This window comes from Juglans microcarpa x Juglans regia, chromosome 2D (assembly GCF_004785595.1).
Source record: "Juglans microcarpa x Juglans regia isolate MS1-56 chromosome 2D, Jm3101_v1.0, whole genome shotgun sequence".
NCBI classification, from domain to species: domain Eukaryota; kingdom Viridiplantae; phylum Streptophyta; class Magnoliopsida; order Fagales; family Juglandaceae; genus Juglans; species Juglans microcarpa x Juglans regia.
In genome coordinates this window covers 41,918,743-41,939,043 of record NC_054596.1, presented here as the reverse complement: position 1 = coordinate 41,939,043, position 20,301 = coordinate 41,918,743, and the positions used below count along the sequence as shown (strand labels likewise).

Sequence of the window (20,301 nt, the reverse complement as noted above, 5' to 3'; positions counted from 1 at the left end):
ATTTCTTTTGTTATTTGTAAATTTATGTTTTAGTTAATTAGTTGTGATGTATTATTATTTATTTTATTTTTTGTAAATTTATGTTTTGCATTGTGATGTAACAACAATTTTATTTATTTTGCATTTTTATTTATTTTGTTTGTTAATTGATTTTTTTTTATAAAAATATTTTAAAAAGTGTGTAAATTATTTTTTTAAAACAATCTGGCCAATTTAAGCATATCAGAATTTAAAAAAAAAAACAAGTGCGATATAAACATTTTTTAAAGTTTTAAAGTGTTTAAAAATAAAATAAAATAAAAACCAGATTTATCCGGTTATAATCCGGTTATCCGCCCGGATTAAATTCAGATTAATCTGGGCGAATAACCGCCAGGATTTTAGCATCCGGATATCCGGATTCGGATGAACACCCCTTCTCTCTATAATAATAAATTATTATTATTTTTTATTATTTTAATTAATTTATATTTTATTTTTATAATCTTCAATAACCTCCAACAATCATATTCATTTTCATTTTCACAATCTAACAATCTATAATATAATAATCTCATATGTATATAGATGATAAAATCTCATATAAATAAAAATCTCATATCTATAATATAATAATCTCAAAAAATAATTTTAGATTTGCTATAGTTCTTTTCATATTTGAAAAGAAGAATAGATTTACTATAGCTCATAGTTTGGATGAAAACAATTTAGCTAATTCAATGTGGAGTAAATATGGATGATATTTGCTAAATTTGAAGATGAAAAGATATTTGGCTAATTCAATATCAATGCTCTTAGAATGTGCAAAGTTTCATGCAAGTTTTTTAGAAAAAAAAAAAAAAGAAAAATATTTTTGCAAGTAATTTTATGAACTAAATCGCATACCAATGTTAAATATAAGGCATTCTTTTATGAGTTTTGCTACGTATAAGTAAGTTTGCGTACCAATCTGCGTACTAATATTGTTGCCTTCATATTCTAAATTTAAATTATCACTGTTTTCAATAAAATTTACATTTTGAGTCTCTGACCAATCATATTGAATAGATGCAAGTATTAGTGCGCAGAATCGTTTACAATTATATTATTTTATTTATTTATTTTTGTAATAAAAAAATTTATGTAAGTGTTGGTACACAATTTGATGTGCCAAACCGCTTGCACTTAACAAATCTCAAAAACTAAATCCCTCAAAAAATTTACTTTTTCATGACCGTTTGCTTTTTTCTTCTTTTTTTTTTTTTTTTAAATTACTTGGGCGAAACTTGTGCACACTAGGCATGTATCTAAACATTACTTTTCACCATTATCATCCTTTTTAGTGCAATATTCATCCCAACATTAGCATATGGGAAATTCCAGTTGGGTGGAGCAATTGTTGAGATTCTACTTTGAGAGTTGGACTCATGTTCCTCCCTCTAGGCTAGTTTGGATTCAGAAATGAGACGAAATAATTTTAGATAAAAGGTAAAAAAAATATTATTAAAATATTATTTTTTAATATTATTATTATTATTTTAGAATTTAAAAAAAGTTGAATTATTTATTATATTTTATTTTATGTGAAAATTTAAAAAAATTATAATGATGAGATAAGATGAAATACTGTTTAATATATTTCTTTTTCCTCTTTTCTTGCCAGAGCTATAAATTTGAAATTTCCAACTAAGGTTTTCTACTTTAGGGACCTTAAGGGCCTTTGCTGGAGGGTATACCTACCTCAGTCTATTAGTCTAAAACCAACATGTTGGTTCCACAATTTTGTTAGGCACATCGAGAATGCGTACATCGAGATAACTGGTTAGAAAATTCCCCGTCCAGTGTCCATCTGCTTTTTATCTCGGGGTGAACAGCCACTTGGGGTTCTCGAATAACACCTTAATTGAAGAGAATTGGCCAAATTAAGGCTCATTGCTCTTATCTTCTTAGGTGCATATTTCATACCTTGAATTTGGAATGCTTTCCCCATTCACTGGAGCAACTGCTGCAGTCTATTTTCCGTTTTCCCTGTTGTTTGTCATTACCGTTGGAGGAGTTTTCGAACATGTCAACATTGGTATATATATAGACTGGTTTTTAATTTTCCTTCTTTTTCATCATAGATGTTACTTTTTTCTTAATTGTTAACGCTTGAATTTGCAAAAGGTAGTGCTTTGTTTTAAGAAAGATTATGGTTTTGATGAGGTCCGCGCTTGTTTTATAGCTTTTGCGATCCCATTCATTACAAACGCAACATTCAACATGTCTCGTTTGGTTGCGCCGTTAAGATAAAATGAGATAAAATATTTGGTTGAAAATTGAATAAAATATTATTATAATATAATTTTTATTTTGAAATTTTAAAAAGTTAGAATTGTTTATTATATTTTATATAAGAGTTTATGAAAGTTGTACTGTTATTATGAAATGAGATAGATTGATTTTGTATAACAAAACGAGCATCTTAATTTCCAAGATGTATACAGGATTGGAATTTCTGTGTAAAATGCCAAGGAAAAAACCTTTCAAGGGGCTTACAATGTGAAAGAAACCTTCATATTAGTTAATACAATTTGCTACTATTGTTTTCCCCTTGAGTTTCTCTGTTTCGCTCCAAAAGTTCATGGGCATGTTAAGATCGATTCATTATCCAAAAATTTAAGTCCCATTCATTTTCTCATTGTGTTGGTGAAAATCGCAACACCATCTGATCAACACACAAAACTTGCTTTCACTGAAGGGAGGCAAATGCCAAGCTGAAATCACTAACAACGATGCAAAGACTGCATGAATATTAGAATGGCGACCTAAATTGCAATCAAAACTTGAACAGTTGCAACTATCTAACCATCACAGTTGTCCTAAACACGGAATGATTATATAAGCCAAAAGAAACTCCAACTATATAAGCCAAAGAAAACTCCCAAAACAGGATTCAAAACCTACAATCACCAACAAATCATGAAACCAGTAGCTTAGAATTCATTTTTAGACAATAGCATTGGCAGCACTCGCAATTCTTGGCCAGAGATCAGCACACTCTTTCCCAATTGGGCCGGTGATAGCAGAACCTACAATAATCACAAGAGCAACCCCATCAAAATCATAATAAAAAAGGAGGAAAACGAGAGACCCCATAATTTACAGCTAAATGAGATTGCTTTCTGGACAACCAACACGACAATTGTGCCTGGAAAAGCTATCATCTTTTCTGCTAAATGTGAATAAGATCTGCCTTACCACCAAATAAATAACTGAACTATATAAATAAAAAACAACCAATTCTTCTTTATAAACACAGTAACAGACATAAACTTAAACACGCTTATAGAGATGCAAGTTCCCCAGGATTTGCAGGTACCCATTACCCCACCCAAGTTAAAAAAATTAAAAATTAAACTAAAACTATGAGAAGTGACTAAGATCAAAGGATTCCCGATAAGCTTCAGGTTATAGCATTTCATAGAACAGATATAACAGATGATGATACCTTTCATTTCTCCCTTGGGATTGACAATGACCCCAGCATTATCTGCAAAAACCAAAAACAAGAATTCAGAAACTGAAGGTAGCCGGTTGTAAGAAGTGAATGAATAAGCAAATATGTGGCATCTACCAACCAAATGACTGAAAAAATGAATATAAAGAAAGAGTATCTTAATTAGGATCACAATATTCACAATCTTTTGTCAAAACAGCCCAAGGCCAAGCTACAAACTTAGCGATCCATTCAAAATATTGCTTTCATTCAATCATAAAAAAAACCTTCATTCCCATCTATTTTGTAGCAAGGGTCACCCCGCTACATGAAGCGCTTAACCAAACAAAGCAATAGGAAAAGGCATCAACCATTTCTAGGAAATACATTTACCAGGAGACAGGTAACACAATGCAAGAGATGAACATCATGCTGTTTAAAGCTGGTATTTTCTTTGATGTATGCTTCTAACAATGAACGACCAACTAGTTAATTGGGCAGTCATCTTTTTCTTTTATATAGAAGCAACTTAAAAAAATGACCAATAGGCAAGCACTGCTAGATGAAGAACATGAAAGGGGATAGAAAAATGAAAATAAAATACTAACTCAACCAAATGACAGAATCCTGACAATAAAAAGCGTGATAAACTCTAATAAAACCAAGCACAAGTATGATTAAGAATGTTGCAATCTGAAGGCTCCACTGGGAGACCGCCCTTCATTGAAAAAAGAATTCAGTGTCAACTACACAAATCCATAGAACCACAAATACAGAAACACCAGTGAACCAAAAATACCAATTCCACTCGAGTATAAATCAGCTGACTACGTCACATATTCTCCACAATCCAGGGGAGCCCACAAAATCTTATACAGAAAACAAAACTCCTAAGCTACTGTAATCTTCCAAACCAACTAAACCATGGCACATTTACACTGCATATATATATATATATATATATATATATATATATATATATTCTTGATCGGTCATTTAACCGTGTTTTTTTTTCTAACGCTAGTTCTTAACAAACGTGACGGGGCTCCTTTAAGACAGTATGCAACAGAAGATCAGACATTAAAAAAAAAAAAAACTGGCGAGAAAAACGACGTCTTTCGGACGTGTACCTTCAAAGTACATGAAGACACCGTCCTTTCGGCGCCAGGGCTTCCGCTGGCGGACGATGACGGCGGGAAGGACCTTCTTTCTCAAGTCAGGCTTCCCCTTCTTGACGGTGGCCATGACCATGTCTCCCACGCAGGCGGAGGGCAACCGATTCAACCTCCCTTTGATTCCCTTCACCGATATAATATACAGGTTCTTCGCCCCCGTGTTGTCAGCACAGTTAACCGTGGCAGCCACCGGTAGACCCAGAGACATCCTGAACTTATTCCCCGCAGATCCACCCCTACCTGTAAAAAGTGGAAGAATTTTAGAAGTGAAAAGTACTATTTGGTTGACGAGAAAGTGCAATAAAATGACAAAAAGCGATACGCACCTCGCTTCGACATTGTCGATCGGTTGATCGCTTGCCTGCGCGTTGCGCTCTCACACGCTTGCCCTTTGGAGAACGTTAATGGCGGGCTATATATGCGTGACGGCGGCTCGCTCTGCTACTGTGGTTCTAGGGTTTGCGAGGGTTTAGGGGTGTTTGGATATACATTGAAATCTATCCCGCCTTTCGGATTAATTGTTGTACGTTTATTATTTTTCTTTGGAAGTAAACTACACGCTATTTATTATTAGAAAAACAGCAGTCGTAACGGGTAAGTGCGGGGGAGTCGTCCAATATATTTAATATAAAACAAAAATACACAAAAATAGACAAAAATAAAAAGACAGACAGAGGCAAAGAAAATAAATCTCGAATTAATTCTTCTTTGGTTGGGAATGGGTCTTTGTCTTCAATGGTCTTCTCGAGCTCGTCTTCATCTCCATGGTCTTCAAGTGGATGTGTGCTCTCTTTTCAGGTGGATGTGTCCGTAAGGAGTTGGGTCTATAGTCTTCAAGTGATCTTTGTGAGAAACCAAAAGAGCAGATTACATGAACCCAGTCTGAGGCATGTGTAGGAAGAAGACCCAAACGGACGCAAACAGAGTCATTGACGAGAGTTGTTTTTCACTTCCTCTGATTGCAATTAGTAAAGTGCAGCGTTAGTTAGTGTCCCCCCCCCCCCCCCCCCCCCCCCCCCCCCCCCCCTCCCCCAAAAAAAAAAAGAAAAAAGCTCAATCGTTAACAGATCAAATCTAATGCGTTGTCGATCGGTCAATCTTTGACCAATGATCATCATCACCAAAAGGTTCGTTCCTCCGTCGAATCCAATCCTCACTTTCCTCTACTCTATTTTTCTTTTTTCTCTTACCAAATTGATTGTTGTTCCTCTCGCTGCAGTTCAGATCGCCTTTAAGCAGCTCAATAAGCGTCTCTGAGCTCCTGAATCGCACGAATTTGATCCACAATATCCATTTACATTTGGATCCCCCCGCACCCCCTCCCTCTCTCCATATTTGTTACTTTTTCGATCCTTGTGATTGTCGGTAGATCTGATCAAGTTTATTCTTTAAAAGATTAACCTAAATATTCAAGAGTAATGGATGCAGAAAATCTCAGGTTTCCTTTGCAACTTAGTAGTCTTCGAAGGGAGGGAGAGGTGGAGAAGAAGGGAGGGAGACTCTGGTCTTGGTCTTTGAAGGGAGGAAGAGTTCGAAGGGTTGAGACGAAATGAAACAAAACGTTTTACCGAAGACACAAAACGGTGCACTTCATTTTCCACATCAGCAGCTGTTCCCCCACGTTTACGCACACCGACTGTATTTAGCTTTTTTCTTAGAAAAATGTTTGGTGTACACGAAAACTTTATATAATAAAATTTATGAGACTCTCCGTAGACTCCACATGCAATTTTTTTTTTTTTAAACATAGCACAGGGTGTGCTGCAGCCCGCTGTAATAAATATTTTTCCAAAATTTATATATTGATATAATGATTCATAATATTGTAAAAAATTATTTTAAAATAAATATAATTCATTAGCCACGTCAATAAATAGTAGTTAAATAATAATTACAGTATGTAAAATAGAAAAAATGAATTTTAGTAATATATTTTAAAGGATAAGATAAATAATCTATTGAGAGTGCTTTAATTGACCAAGTCTTGTTGGTGTAGACTGGTTAAACATGTACGTACAAGTCACATGTTTGATTTTCTGGTAAGTGTGAACGTAGGATATATATGTACGCATGTGTGTGTATGTGTATATATTTGTTAAGTGTTCATTATGCTGATCGAATGGTGAATGCCAATAGTATAATCGAATGACTCTTTCTTTTCATACAGTTGTTTACGATGATTTTGTGAGTGGGGACCGCTATCTATTCTTATTCCCAACAATAGTGACTTTGAAGATGATTTGAACTTTATTACTTGCGAGAAGAGTTAGGCTGCATTTGGATGTTGAATTGAGTTGAGTTGAGTTGAGTTTAGATGATAAATTATTATTAGAATATTATTTTTTAATATTATTATTATTTTAGGATTTGAAAAAGTTGAATTGTTTATTATATTTTATATTGAAATTTGAAAAAGTTGTAATGATGAGTTGAGAAAAGTTTAGGAAGCAAACGAAGCCTTAATTTCTCAAATGGTCATGCCAAACCCACCCTTTGCAAGCGCTATAACATATGGCTACGCTGAGGCCATCCCATGTGGCCACTTGCCTGGGCTATGCAGCAGCCATGCACGATATTGTGTCGTGCCATCTAGTAAGCCTATGTGTGGCACCCTATCACACCCATCAACAGGCCATGCACGACACCCTGTCATGCCATCCAGCGAGTCAATGCGTGGCACCCTGTCACCCCCATCAACCAGCCATTCACGGCCTCATGTCGTGCCTATCAACCAGCCATGCACGGCCCATGCCGTGCCCACCAAGAGTCAACATGGCCCACTCATGGGCCTTAGCATGCCACGGGCCACCTTAGCCCGTCCACTACTATCTTATTGTTTTTTAGTTATTTCTTATTTCATTTAATTAATTATTTTTCAAGGGACATTTTGAGAGTTTTCACTTTGTAATCTTTATAAATAGGACCCTTAGTCATTTACTTTACATCTTTTGACAATTACCCTAGAGGAAGATTATTTGTTTATGAGATCATAATTCGGTGCCTTTGCACTTGAGCATTTTAGGTGTAATTCGTGAATTCTAAAAAGATGATCATTACCTTGCAATTCATTGAATATGTGTGATTCAAGTTATCAATGTATGAGGTTTTCTTTCAACTATGTGCAATTTGTGAATCATAGTTGATTATCTATCTTTTGTTCATTTAAGTTCTTTAGTGTTCATTGTGTTCATCAATTCCATTGTTCATTTGATCCTTGCATACCATATTGTCGACCAACACTTGTGTTTGTCTTACTATTTATATTTTCCATATCTTCCATAAATTCTTTCCTTCCATCCAATTTGCCTTAGCGAAATACACTTCCATATTCGGCTACCACAAATCTTTCCTTATACATTTTGCCTTAGCTGAAAGTCATACTTACCATATTAGTGTTCCTAGACTTTAGGAACCCTAATTCCTTCCATATCCATCTATATAGCCGGCCATACACTTTTATATTGAGATCCAAGATTTAAGTAACATTCATTAAATCTCTCAATCATCCAATTAAGCCAATCTCCAAAGATTCCGTCCAACCCTAGCCATACCATCCTCCAAACCCTAATTCCATATACCAAAGTGGTACCAACTCTAGTGCCTCCACTATAGCGCCCTTTGCATGCATTGAAGTTCCTTTACTTTTCATTTATTTCATCATTCTCATACACCAAACTAACCCTTAACACTTAATCTCACTTTATCAAAATTGTCATCATTGTCATTATTTTGCAATATCCAAGCAAGAGAGGAATGAGCATTCAGTCAACACAAGGAGAACTAATGAAGAAAGGATTTCCTCACTGGATTTAGGGGCGGTTTCTCAAGATCTCCTATTCTTAACAATCTTTGGATGGAGGGAAGAAGGAAAATGCATTCTTTTTTTAGATTGGACGTGATTGAAAGGGGATGCCTATTTGGCTCAGAGGTGATGGAAGTACGAGTGGTGAAATGCCTATGAAACTAGACATGTTCAAATGAATGGTGGATGGCAAGGGCAAAGACGAGAAAAAAAAATTTGCCACTTTGATTTGAAGTAAAAAGTGGCTTCAAATGTTGCATTAATGCACTAGACCAAGTGAGACTACACGACTCATTGGTCGAATGCGAGAAGACTACATAGTTGATGCTTTGAGAGGAGTTAGGAACAACAAATTACCAGGCTGAGGCCATCCTGTGCAAGCAATGTAACAAATGACTAAAGATAAAGATGGAGATTTGTCGGTCAATTCGTTAATTTTTACCCGCGCTTGAACGGAAGGAAGAAGGATTTTCCTCACGGTTTAGTTGTGATCTCGAGACTCTCATTCCTTAACCATGTAAGACTAAAACCTAATTACCAAAAGGATAATCCAATAATACTTACAGCTCATTTATTACTATTTTATTATCTAATTTTTTTTTCTTTTTTATTATTTGAATCTCGATTAAAAATTTTAGAATATGATTTTTTTACATAATTTAAAAGAAAATAAATACAATCAACTAACGTAATCATGTAGATTAATTAAAAATAAATTCAATTTTATAAAAATTTACTCAAAAAATAAAAGAATGTCAATTTTTATAAAATTAAATTTATTTTTAATTAAAATTACATGATTACGTTATTTGATTAAATTTATTTTCTAGAACGTGATGTTATAAACTTTTTAATCTAAATTTAAAGAGTTAAAAAAAGGTAGTTAGATGATAAAAAAAAAAAAATTGTAAGTATATGATTAGTCAATTGAATAAGCCGAATCTAGATAGAGAGTGGATATTTTCATGTAAAATATAACCAACTCTCTTTTTAGGGAAAATCTTTATTGCAGCCAATGTGTGTTACAGCTGCAGCACACCTTGTACTGTGTTTAAAAAAAAAATTACGTTTGGAGTGTGCGAAGAGTACGGTTATATATTTTTTATCAATGAGTAATATTAGAGAGAAGTCATTGTAGCAGTATATATTTTTCATTCACTGTATAACTACTTCTAATTAATTGTTTCTAATACTCACTTGAAAAGATGTGTGATTTAGATGATGTTACATTATGTGTAAAAAAGAATATTTTCAATAATAACTTTTATTTGTATTTATTCTTTATTAATTGAATATGATATTGTATACAGAGCAAGATCAATAGCATCAGGCGCACACACCTACCACCTGAGCGTCTCTCAACCAAATCCCACCTGCCGCCAAGCCCTTCCCTTCCCTTCTCCGGGCCTCCTTATCTCCACCATCCTTTCCGCCTGGCGACTCATGATTTTCCAGCTTGACCTCCACCGTCATTCAGATTCCGACTCAGCTCAAAAACCAAAATTTTCGATCAGAACCCCACCGCCCTTTACCTCTACGTCTGCCTCGAAGACGCTGTGTCCGACTCCATACCCTCCCGGTCCTCGACGGTTAGTGGGAATTCAAGCCCTGCCGCGGATAGGGATGTCCTCGTCTCTGGTTCGGACAATGCGAATGTGTGCAGAAATCTGCGAGGCTTTTATAGATGGGCGGTCCACGATGCCATCGCTGTGGTATACGAAGGAGACTGAGGAGGTGGTTTGCAATAAGAGTTGCGATATATTCGAATTGTTCAATTCCAGGGACTAAATGGTTTTGCACTAAATCCAGGATCAAACCTACCCCCATCGGCATTGAAGGGAAAGATCGAGGAATGAAGTCGAATAATTTTGCCCAATCTGAGTAATGGTTCTTGTTGGTAGTTAATTCTACTTCGAATCTCATGCTACTGATTGAGTTGATAGGACTATCTTGACTGGCAAGTGGGTATTAGACCGTGTTGTTCTTGCCAGACTTAGGCCTGAGATGAGATGAGATGAAAACAAAGGAAGCCTTAGAATCCATGAATTACTGAAGTTTAGCCTCGGCGTGTTTGTAAGATATATTCTTTTTCTTCTTTTTCTTTTCCTGATAAGTGCCTGTTTGAAAGATATCACTTGGGTAGTTCCTGCCACTTACGTATGCTTACTACTTTGATTCGATTCGATCTCGTGTATAATGTCTTGTTCAAGTGCACCAAGAAGAAGCTACATGAGTCTACCAATCTTCTTGAATCATGGCTATATGTGTGACACTCACAATGTACCCACTTCTGCTTGAATTTGCTAACTAAAAGATGTTTTATTCTCTTTTACTTCAGTGGTATATGATTTCTGGGATAATTGGGTAGTGCTGGGCTATGTTTGTCAAGAAGTTGACGAGCCAAGATTATGCAAAACGTATTTTCCAGATCTTCATGCAGAATATGGCTGCCCAAACCTTTGTACAGGTATGTTATTTTTTGTGTTTAATGACTTAATTGTGTTGTATATTGACTGTTGTGGACAGATGCCTAAGGTCGCAGCAAATTGCAATTTTACGTCCATTATTGATTGTTACACAAAATACTTTTTCTTCTGAACCCAGACAGCATTCAACCTGCCATGCCTCCAGGTTGCGAGCATGGAGTGCTCTTCTGGCCTCACGACAGAGAGTTGCTATCTTTGGCAGAGCGTAAATCTGTTCAGGTTCAAGCTTCATAGAAGCTAGAAGCTGGTCCAAATTTCACTGTAGCAGCCTGGCCATCCTCGTTGTATACAGCAGCATCCTTGATATATCTCTTATCTCAACTGGAGGTTTAAAGCTATCTGTGCAAACAGCTACACACATAGAAGCTGACAGCTTCCAAAAAAAAAAAAAAAGAATTAGCTTTGGGAAGACATCCCAACGCAAAGTTTCTCTAGCTTGATGGATTGTAACATCCCGATCTTAAGATTAGACCATAAGATAGATTTTATGTATTGTTCATATTATTATTATTATTTTATTAGATTTTACTTTTATTATCATTTTAAAAAATGTGCTAACAGATAGATTAAATTAGTGATTCATTCCCTATCCAAAACCTTCGTATACGTTATCCATTAAGTTCCCGTATTAGATTCGGTTTCCAGTTTGAGTTTAACTCCAACTCAAACTCTTGAAATCCTCTCAGAATCTGTATCCTCGTAGAAATAGGTTCCTAAAATCTAGGCAACTTCAAATGTCAGCCAATCTCCTGAAGGTTTCCCTCCCATCGCCTATAAGAAACCCACAAAGCCTCTGTTTTAAACACATTGAAATACCCAGAGAAACAACAATTTCGCACAAGCCTTATTTCTGCCCAGCCACTGCCGACCACCATAGGACGTCGGAGCACCACCCACGGTGCCAGAAATTGCCGGCCAGCCCAACCCCGTCGAGCCCACTCCCTTCCGGTAAGCCCATCGCCGTCAGCCACCATTTTCTCTCCCTAGTGTTTTTTTTCGGTTTGATGGTTCTCTCTCTAAACTCTCTCTCTCTCTCCCTCTCTCGGTGTCGCACCACCATAGGGACCCCCCCCAGTTGCGTCGCCGGTCACTCCCAGCCACCCAGAGCCGCCGTCGCACTCGGTCCCTCTCTCGGTGAGTTGCCTTCCGTCGCATGATGCTCCTCTCAGGAGCATTTCTTTCTCAGCCCTTGAGGCTTTTACTTTACTGATATTAGAATGGGCTATGGGCCTTAAGCCTTTTAGCCAGGAGCCTTATAAACTTGAAGAGGGCCTAGTATCTACACGGGCCATGTTTTAAGCTGGACCCAATCTTACAAAACTGGCTTATTATTTTAGAAGACTGTTTTCTGTGTGGGCCTTCAATATTATTAAACCTGAGTTGCAAAATCTATTTTATAAAATACATAATATGTAGATATTTTCTACTATTTTATATTTAAAGGACTAGATATGATAATTGAAGTGGATGAACTTGGGTTGACAGAAACTGTTTTATGGTTTAAAGTGGGCTAGTGGTGCTCAACAAAAACATGTTTTAGTATTTTATTGGGTTGGTTATATTCTCAGAAAAACATTACTTTTACATAGACTTTATCTACTTGAATAATTAAGAGCCTATAGACAATTTTTTATAAAAGGTATTTAAAGGATTTTAAAGTATATTATGGAGCCTATTATTTTAGTTAAATTCCATTATACGTATCTAATTACGTAGAGCATTACGACACGTTTTGCTAGGAAATTAGTAACACCTAGTACCTCCTATAGGTAACGCGCTACAAGATGGAAATCAGGAAGCAACGCTAAGAGGTAAATAGTATGATCATACAAATGCATGCGTGCTGTGAATATGATTGTTATTATTGTTATGTATGAAAATATGATGTGCTTATGATGGTTATCTACGTTATGCTAAGAGACAAGTCAAGGTTAGATTCCTTTCACGATCTTGATGAAATATGAGATTATGCTTTAATGAATAAATTTGTTTGATTGATGGAATGGTACTAAGATCATATGAAAGTCATGAGATTTTCATGTAGTAATTCAAGTCAAGTATGCCATGTAATAGAATAGCCAGATTATGCAAGCCATGCTCATGTAACACTTAGATCATGTATGCCATGTAGTACTTAGATCATGTATGTCATGTTCATGTAGTTCTTAAATCATGTATGCCATGGAATGTCATATAATGTTCAGATCATGTTATGTTATATCATTTTATGCTATGTCATGTACAAGAAAATGCCATGTTAAGAAAATTCATGAAGCCTAATGGATTCTCATGCATTAAGAAAGATAAGAAGTTTTAATACAGTGCCACGGACTCAAGCGTAGTTAACCACAAGTTAAGTGAAACACGGACCCAAGCGTGTTTCACTCCATGATTCAGTTAAGTGGAACACGGACCCAAGCGTGTTTCACTCCATGCTATTCAATTAAGTAAAACACGGACCTAAGCGTGTTTCACTTCATGATTCAGTTAAGTGGAACACGGACCCAAGCGTGTTTCACTCCATATTATTCAGTTAAGTGAAACACGGACCCAAGCGTGTTTCACTCCATGATTTAGTTAAGTGGAACACGGACCCAAGCGTGTTTCACTTCATGTTATTCAGTTAAGTGGAACACGGACCCAAGCGTGTTTCACTCCATGTTAAAACAAGATAAACAAGTTATTATGCATTCACCTTACATATTTGCCATGATTATGTATGCTTCCGCTCATGTTAATGATGAATATATATCTACCATGTGAATTTGTGATGATATGTATACGTATGCAAAGTTTTCAGAAAGTTATGTTATGTGTATGATTGTGAATCTGTGATGGTGTAAATATGTTGTGAAGAGTCTTCAGAAATTAAGTCCATGCTAGGTCAGATTATATTTTACGGTATGATGTGCTACTTACTGAGTATTCGACTCATTTTTGTTTGTCTTCTTGTTTTCTTCCATGTTTAATTCTCGCAGATGGTGTCTATAATGACGCAGAGCTGGATGGCCAGGAATAAACCTAGTATAAAGACTTAGAAAGAAATAAGTGATATTCACACAAGAATTAGATTTCTTTTATGTCACTCATAGGATTAGTTTAGGTATGTTCTTTTACGTTACGTTCAGTTTTCGAAATAATCATGTTCAATTCAGTTTTAATATTTTTTTATGGTTTTTCAATAAATGAGGTATTTCAGGATATTAATCTCTTTACCGGGCATTATGTTATGAATGTTAGTAATATCTCTATCCTACGGGAAGGAGGTGTTACACGGATGCTACGTCTTTGGCAGATTGTATGATCGGTTATGATTTTTTGGGGATGTAGCAATCACTTACGTTTCTTCTGGATATATCGCAAATGTAGATGTGGCAACACTGGCAAGATGAAATCGGGTATGCTTGCGCGTTCAAACAAACGTTAGTATCTCTTTCTATATGTATTGTTCCTTTTTGTGTGTTTTTTATTACCTTAATTAACACTATATGTTAACTTTCAAACCATCCATTCTATCTGCATTCTGTTTTGCATTTAGGAGGATCCTATTTTTTTCCTCTTTTGAGCCTTATCCCCTCCACTTCACATGCTTGCTAAACAAAGGAATATTACAGTTGGTCTTTTACCTGCATTTTATCTTATTTTCTACCACCGCATATTTTGTAATGAGATTTTTGTTTAGAGCAACCCAAACATGGTTAAAAAAAAGGTCGGCGAAGACAAGCTTAGAAAAAAAAAAAATAAAATAAAATATAAAAAAAAACTAATAAAAAATGTAACGAAAAATAAATTTTCAAATTTGGCTGGTTATGGCAGGAGAAGAGATTGAACTTTGTGGTTGTCATGGGGCTAGTTTTATAATTTGCCTGTATCCATTTATAGTTCCTAGACAATGCTAGGTGTAATCTGTGTATACTTCATGTATATTGGGAAATGCCTCTTTCCAATCAATAAAACTTAACTATTTTTTATTGGCACTGGGTGTCCGAAAACAAAGTCCTGACTAATTTCGGAGATGCACAGGCCCTTGACAAGGAGTTTCCTGCAAGTGTACCTTGGGTAATTCAAGGGAAAATTCTCCTAGCTTGATGGCTCCTAGAAATTGTTTGCACCCAAGTGGATTCAAACCTTAGATCTGGAGAGAGTATACCACCAATACCAAAGATTTTACCACTTGAGCCAACCCCTAGGGATTATCAATAAAACTTTATTCGTACCTATAAAAAAAATGTTTGAACTCTAGTCACATTTAGATCTGGTTATGGCAGGCAAAGTGCATATGGTAAAAATTAGATTCTGTACATGAAACGTTATGTAACAAAAATTCAACCTATACAATAAGCGAGGATTTCACATTAGGGTATTGAGCATTTCTTCTTTCTGGATAGGTGTCACATATTGTATACCTTCTTGTGTACTTGAGTTATGTCTATTTTTATTAATACAATCATTTGCTTATAAAAAAAAATTAGGGAGTAAGGAAAAAAAACAGAATGTTCTGCCTTGAAAAGATAATACAATGTGGTTGGTGAATGGTTATAACATAATATAACTTAGACGCTAATACGTAGACTCAAACCTTTTGGATGAGGTAGTATCCTAATACATAGTATGGTGGAGTCCCCGAGACCTTAACGTTAGGGGTCCAGAGTTCTTACCACTACAGCTCAACATCGGGCTTAAAACAGAGAGGAAAAGAGATCTTATTATATGTGGGGCATATAGCTCAAAGAAACTCAAATCCCAACTCACCCTCTAATCCCTCTGCTTTATTTCTTTAAGGTTGGTGAACTTGGTAATGATAACAATTTTTGTGCCACAAAATGCATGGGGGGTTGTGACTTTGGATTGTAATTTACCATTAGTAACGCCACGGTTACTACAAACGCCACTGCCTCTACTATTTTGCCTGTGGGTGGTGGGAGACCTTGGTCTAGCACATCCTTTAGAAGAAACTCTTTATTATCTGTGACTAATTTTGCCATTGTCGATTGGGATGATGACAAGGAACTACGAGCTCCCTTGGGTGCCTTCCCATCATAACTTCTAGTGTCACCACTCCAAAGCTATAAACATCACATTTTTCAGTTACCTGCATTGTGAGTGCAAGCTCTGCATATTCATAAAACAAAATAAAAAGCGTGTTAATGAAACACTGTTACCGAAACACTATCAAAGATAACATATGAACTAGAAAGCAAGTACATTTGGTTACAGCATGAGAAAAACAATTCATAATATGATAAGTACTGCTTCCTTTAAAGAAGCTCTTTTTGTTTTATATAGGTAAGAAGAAATTTATTAAATCAAGTAATTAGGCATAGCCCGGAGTATACAAGAGAGAACACCTAATTACAAGCTAGGACCTTTTAAAACTCCTTTGGGCTGTAAGACATTGCTACTTCATACTTGTAACGTCCCATAAACTACTAAAGAATTGTTTTTTTAATTGTACCATTGCTATAATGATGTCGGAAATTAAGTTACTCTAAGAAAAATACCTGAAATTTCATCAAAAAGAAAAATACTTGAAATGACCAGAACAGAAGTGTAGCAGTTAGATTCTTAGCTTCCCAGGAGCCATGTAGCCATAAGACCCAGCAATTGTTGTCCAGTTTATCTTTTTGGGGTCCAACAATCTTGCAATGCCAAAATCTGAAAGCCTTGGCTTGAAGTCTGACTCGAGCAATATGTTATTCACAATTATGTCTCGGTGCAAAATTGGTGGAAAGCAATCATGGTGCAAGTATGCAATTGCATGAGCCACACCTTGCACAATATTCACCCGTGTACCCCAGTCCAGTTCCACTTTCTCATTCACCCCGTACAACACCTTTCCCAAACTGCCTCTCTCTACATATTCGTAAACCATGTATATGCACCCCTTAATGGAGCAGAAACCATAAACCAAGTACATTCACCCGTGTACCCTAGTCCAGTTCCACTTTCTCGTTCTCAAAAGTCTTGCAATTGGTTGCCAGGATGTCACTGGGGTCTGACATGTTAAGTCTTTTAACTGCAACAATCTGACCCGTCGACAATGCTGCTTTGTATACGCTTCCAAACCTTGTTTTCCAATGCAGTATTTGTCCTTGAAGTCCTTTGTGGCCTTCACAACATCACTGAATAAGAATTTACTTTCTCTTTTCCATATCATGCATTCGGCCTTCTCATCAGAGTCTCCAACTCTTTTGTTTTCTTCATGGCCGAGTTTTATTTTCTGGTAACATTTTATGAATCCAGCAACAATGGTTGCAAGAAAGAAGAGGCCGCATACCGGAATGACGATTAAGAGAATTGTATTAGAGTGCTTTTGCTTTTTGGAATCTGTATAACAAGGTTTCAGTCATGCACTTCCACACAAGCCTGAGTTTCCAACATAAACTTTTGTGGGTGCTTCTTTGAAAACTTTACTTGTTGGGATCTGACCTGCTAGCTTATTGTAAGAAAAATCAATGGAGCGTAGACTAACCATGTTAGAGAATGATGTTGGGATTTATCCTGAGTTGGTTATGTGAAACATTAAGACTCTCCAATGATGAAAGCTTCGCAAGGTTTTGAGGCATAGTTCCTGATAGTGAATTGTTGCTGAGGTCCAACAAGTACTGCAATGAAGTCAAGTCACCCAGCTCGGGCGGTATTTCACCTGATAGGTTGTTGTTGCTCAGGTCCAAGCTCAATAATCCATCACAATTCCCAAGCTCTCTGGGTATGTTGCCAGTGAATTTATTCTCAGAAATATCAAGTTCCTTAAGCTCACTCAAATTGCCAAGACTCCTAGGAATCTCTCCCGTCAAATCATTCCTGCTAAGATTGAGCATGTACAGCAGGTTTAGATTTTCCAGTTCAATTGGAATTTTCCCAGACAAGTGGTTGGAATTCAGACATAAAACTTGCAATTGAGTCAGCTTCGCAAGCTCAACTGGGATCTTTCCAGAAATTCTGTTTATTCCCATCTGTAGATTGGTGAGGTTTCACATTCTCCCCACTCCGGTGAGAGTTGACCAATAAATAGATTGTCACTAAGAGTGAGGAAATCAAGATTTGGATGAACTCCAAAGGCATTTGTGATGTCTCCAGTGAATTGGTTCCCATCAAATCGGACTCTACTGAGTTTTGCACAATTCCTCAAGTACTCTGGCAATGATCCTGTGAAATGGTTATAATCCACTGTAATATTCTCAAGAGCTAAACCACTACACAATTCAGGTGGCAATTCTCCTGAGAAGCTGTTGTATGAAAAGTTGACATAGCTCAAACTAGGACTATACTTCCCAAAGTCACTGGATATGTTGCCAGAGAAGTTATTGCTGAACACAGAGAATGATTTTAAATTATTTAGTTGAGCAATGGTCTCTGGCAACTGCCCATACAGTTGGTTAGTGTTGATATCAAAAGTAGTCAGCGACATCATATTTCCAATCTCCAGGGGAAGTGTGCCGCTAAAATTGTTATTGAAAAGATGTAAGGTTTTAAGCTTTGTGAGATTCCACAATGTTAGGGGAATTGGACCCTGGAATTAGTTTACTGAAAGGTCTAACGCTATCAGATCTTTCAAGTTTCCTATTTCAGGAGGAATTGATCCAGAGAGCCAATTATTATAGAGAAAAAGATAATTGAGCTTTTTCAACAGGCCTAGTTCTGTTGGAATGTTCCCGATCAACTTGTTATGTTGGAGTTGCAATGAGATCAAATCAGTCCAGTTGGCGAACAAATAAGGCGAAATATAACCAGAAAGTAAATTCTCTGAAAAACCCATCGGTAAGTTTGATCAGATTAGACAGTGATAAAGGCAGGACTCCGGTGAGATTATTACCTGCTAGTGCCAAAGAGGTAAGATTCGTACAAAGGCTTAGCTCAGAAGGAATTGAAGAACTCAAGAAATTTGTTCGAAGATCAAGCTTCCTGAGTTGGCCTATAGAGGATGGAATCTTCCCGTGGAACAAACTGTTGTACAATTCAAGAATTCTAAGTTCAGATATCAAACCCATCTCCAAAGGAATTGGACCAGCGAAATGGTTATTTCCCAGGTGAAGTTCTTTGAGCTTGGAAAGATCAGAAATACTTGGCGACAATGGTCCTGGGAACTGATTATTAGTGAGATTGAAGCATTCAAGTTTATCCAGATTGGTAAATACTGATTCAGGTATCAGACCAGTCAGAGAATTAAGAGACAAGTCGAGGTATGTTAAGTTCCGGCAATGCGTTATGAACTCAAGGAATTCAGATTGGAGTGAATTGAGGAACAAGCCCAGGTGGGTCACGGACGCCATACTTGAAAATTTGGACAAGTCGAGAGACGCAAAGTAGTTTGATCCAAGGTCCAAGTGCCACACCTTTTGGAGATTGCTGAGTTGATTGGGGATGGTGCCATTTAGACTGTTGTTGAAAAGGCTGAGATACTGAAGCTCGATTAACTGGCCTATCTCAGAAGGAATTTCGTCTTCAAAACTGTTGGTTTCCTTGTCCGAGTGAGCGAGCTTGGAGAGGTTTCCAATGGCTGGTGGTATTGATCCGCTTAAATTGTTGTTGTTGAGGCCCAAGCGGGTGAGACACTGAGATTGGGAAATGAGCTGAAATTGAAATGGGCAAGTGTTCCAGTGAGGTAGGTGTAGGAGACGTTTATCTCGGAGACTGTTCTGTTGGTGTGGCAGGGCTGTCTAGTTGCAAAGGTTGTTGAGGTTGGATAGTGACCATGAAGCTAGAGGAGGAGGAAAAGGAGGAGAAAGACTGTTTTTCCATTTGACGAGAGCTTCTGCTTGGGTTCTTGGTGATGATGTGATCTTCAATGGAAGCAAGAAAAGCAACAGAAAATGGCAGAGAAGAAAGGGAGGTTTTTGAATGCTTTTCATGGTAATTGTGTTGGGGAAAGGAAATTTTGAAGGGAATGGGAAATAGAAGAATGTGGTGCCGTTGGGGTTGGGTGGAGTTGACTTGGTTCCTTTACTTGTCAGGTGTCAAAGCAAATTTTAAACGCCTTGTGTAAAGCAGTCCGAAAGTTCATGGAGAGGATCCCTCGCATGGAGTCCTTTTCCATGCTTGACTGGAAGTGGAAAGAAGCAGCTGCTTCGAACACACATAAACCCAATGAAAACTTGGAAACTCGTAAGATGTAGCTCCAAAGTTGAAAATGGTGAGCATACACACCACACGCTCGCTTCCAAGCAACCAACCAACTGTATCTAACCATAGAATCCTCAATCTCAAACAAAATCATATGATTACGATGGCTAAAAGAACAGTTTGGTGCAAGTTTGGAGGAGATAATAGATATGTCTTAAATTGTGTTTGGGCATACATAAAGATTTTTTCTTTTTCTTTTTATTTATTTATCCCCGGTCGTAAACTTGCGCAGTAAGTAGATTTATTAAATGAAAAAAA

The 20,301-nt window shown here is 36.8% G+C and overlaps 1 protein-coding gene, 1 long non-coding RNA gene, 1 other non-coding gene and 1 pseudogene across 3 annotated transcripts; 1 reads left to right on the top strand and 3 right to left on the bottom strand.

The window, feature by feature from the left end:
* Positions 1-2,767: 2,767 nt before the first annotated feature.
* On the bottom strand, positions 2,768-5,161 carry LOC121249907 (60S ribosomal protein L23). Its single transcript, XM_041148762.1, has 4 exons — positions 4,959-5,161; positions 4,588-4,872; positions 3,470-3,511; positions 2,768-3,050 (listed from the first exon to the last, which is right to left on the bottom strand). Exons 1-4 carry the CDS (start codon positions 4,969-4,971, stop codon positions 2,968-2,970), a joined length of 423 nt encoding a protein of 140 aa, XP_041004696.1. The 5' UTR covers positions 4,972-5,161; the 3' UTR covers positions 2,768-2,967.
* LOC121251292 lies at positions 3,843-3,986 on the bottom strand. Its single transcript, XR_005937960.1, has one exon. It is a non-coding gene; the product is annotated as a small nucleolar RNA snoR137 (small nucleolar RNA).
* Positions 5,162-9,750: 4,589 nt separating the features above from the next.
* LOC121249906 lies at positions 9,751-11,297 on the top strand. The gene is made up of 2 exons (XR_005937669.1): positions 9,751-10,507; positions 10,961-11,297. It is a non-coding gene; the product is annotated as an uncharacterized LOC121249906 (long non-coding RNA).
* A 4,122-nt stretch (positions 11,298-15,419) lies between these two features.
* Positions 15,420-19,957, bottom strand: LOC121249526 (annotated as a pseudogene).
* Positions 19,958-20,301: the final 344 nt, after the last annotated feature.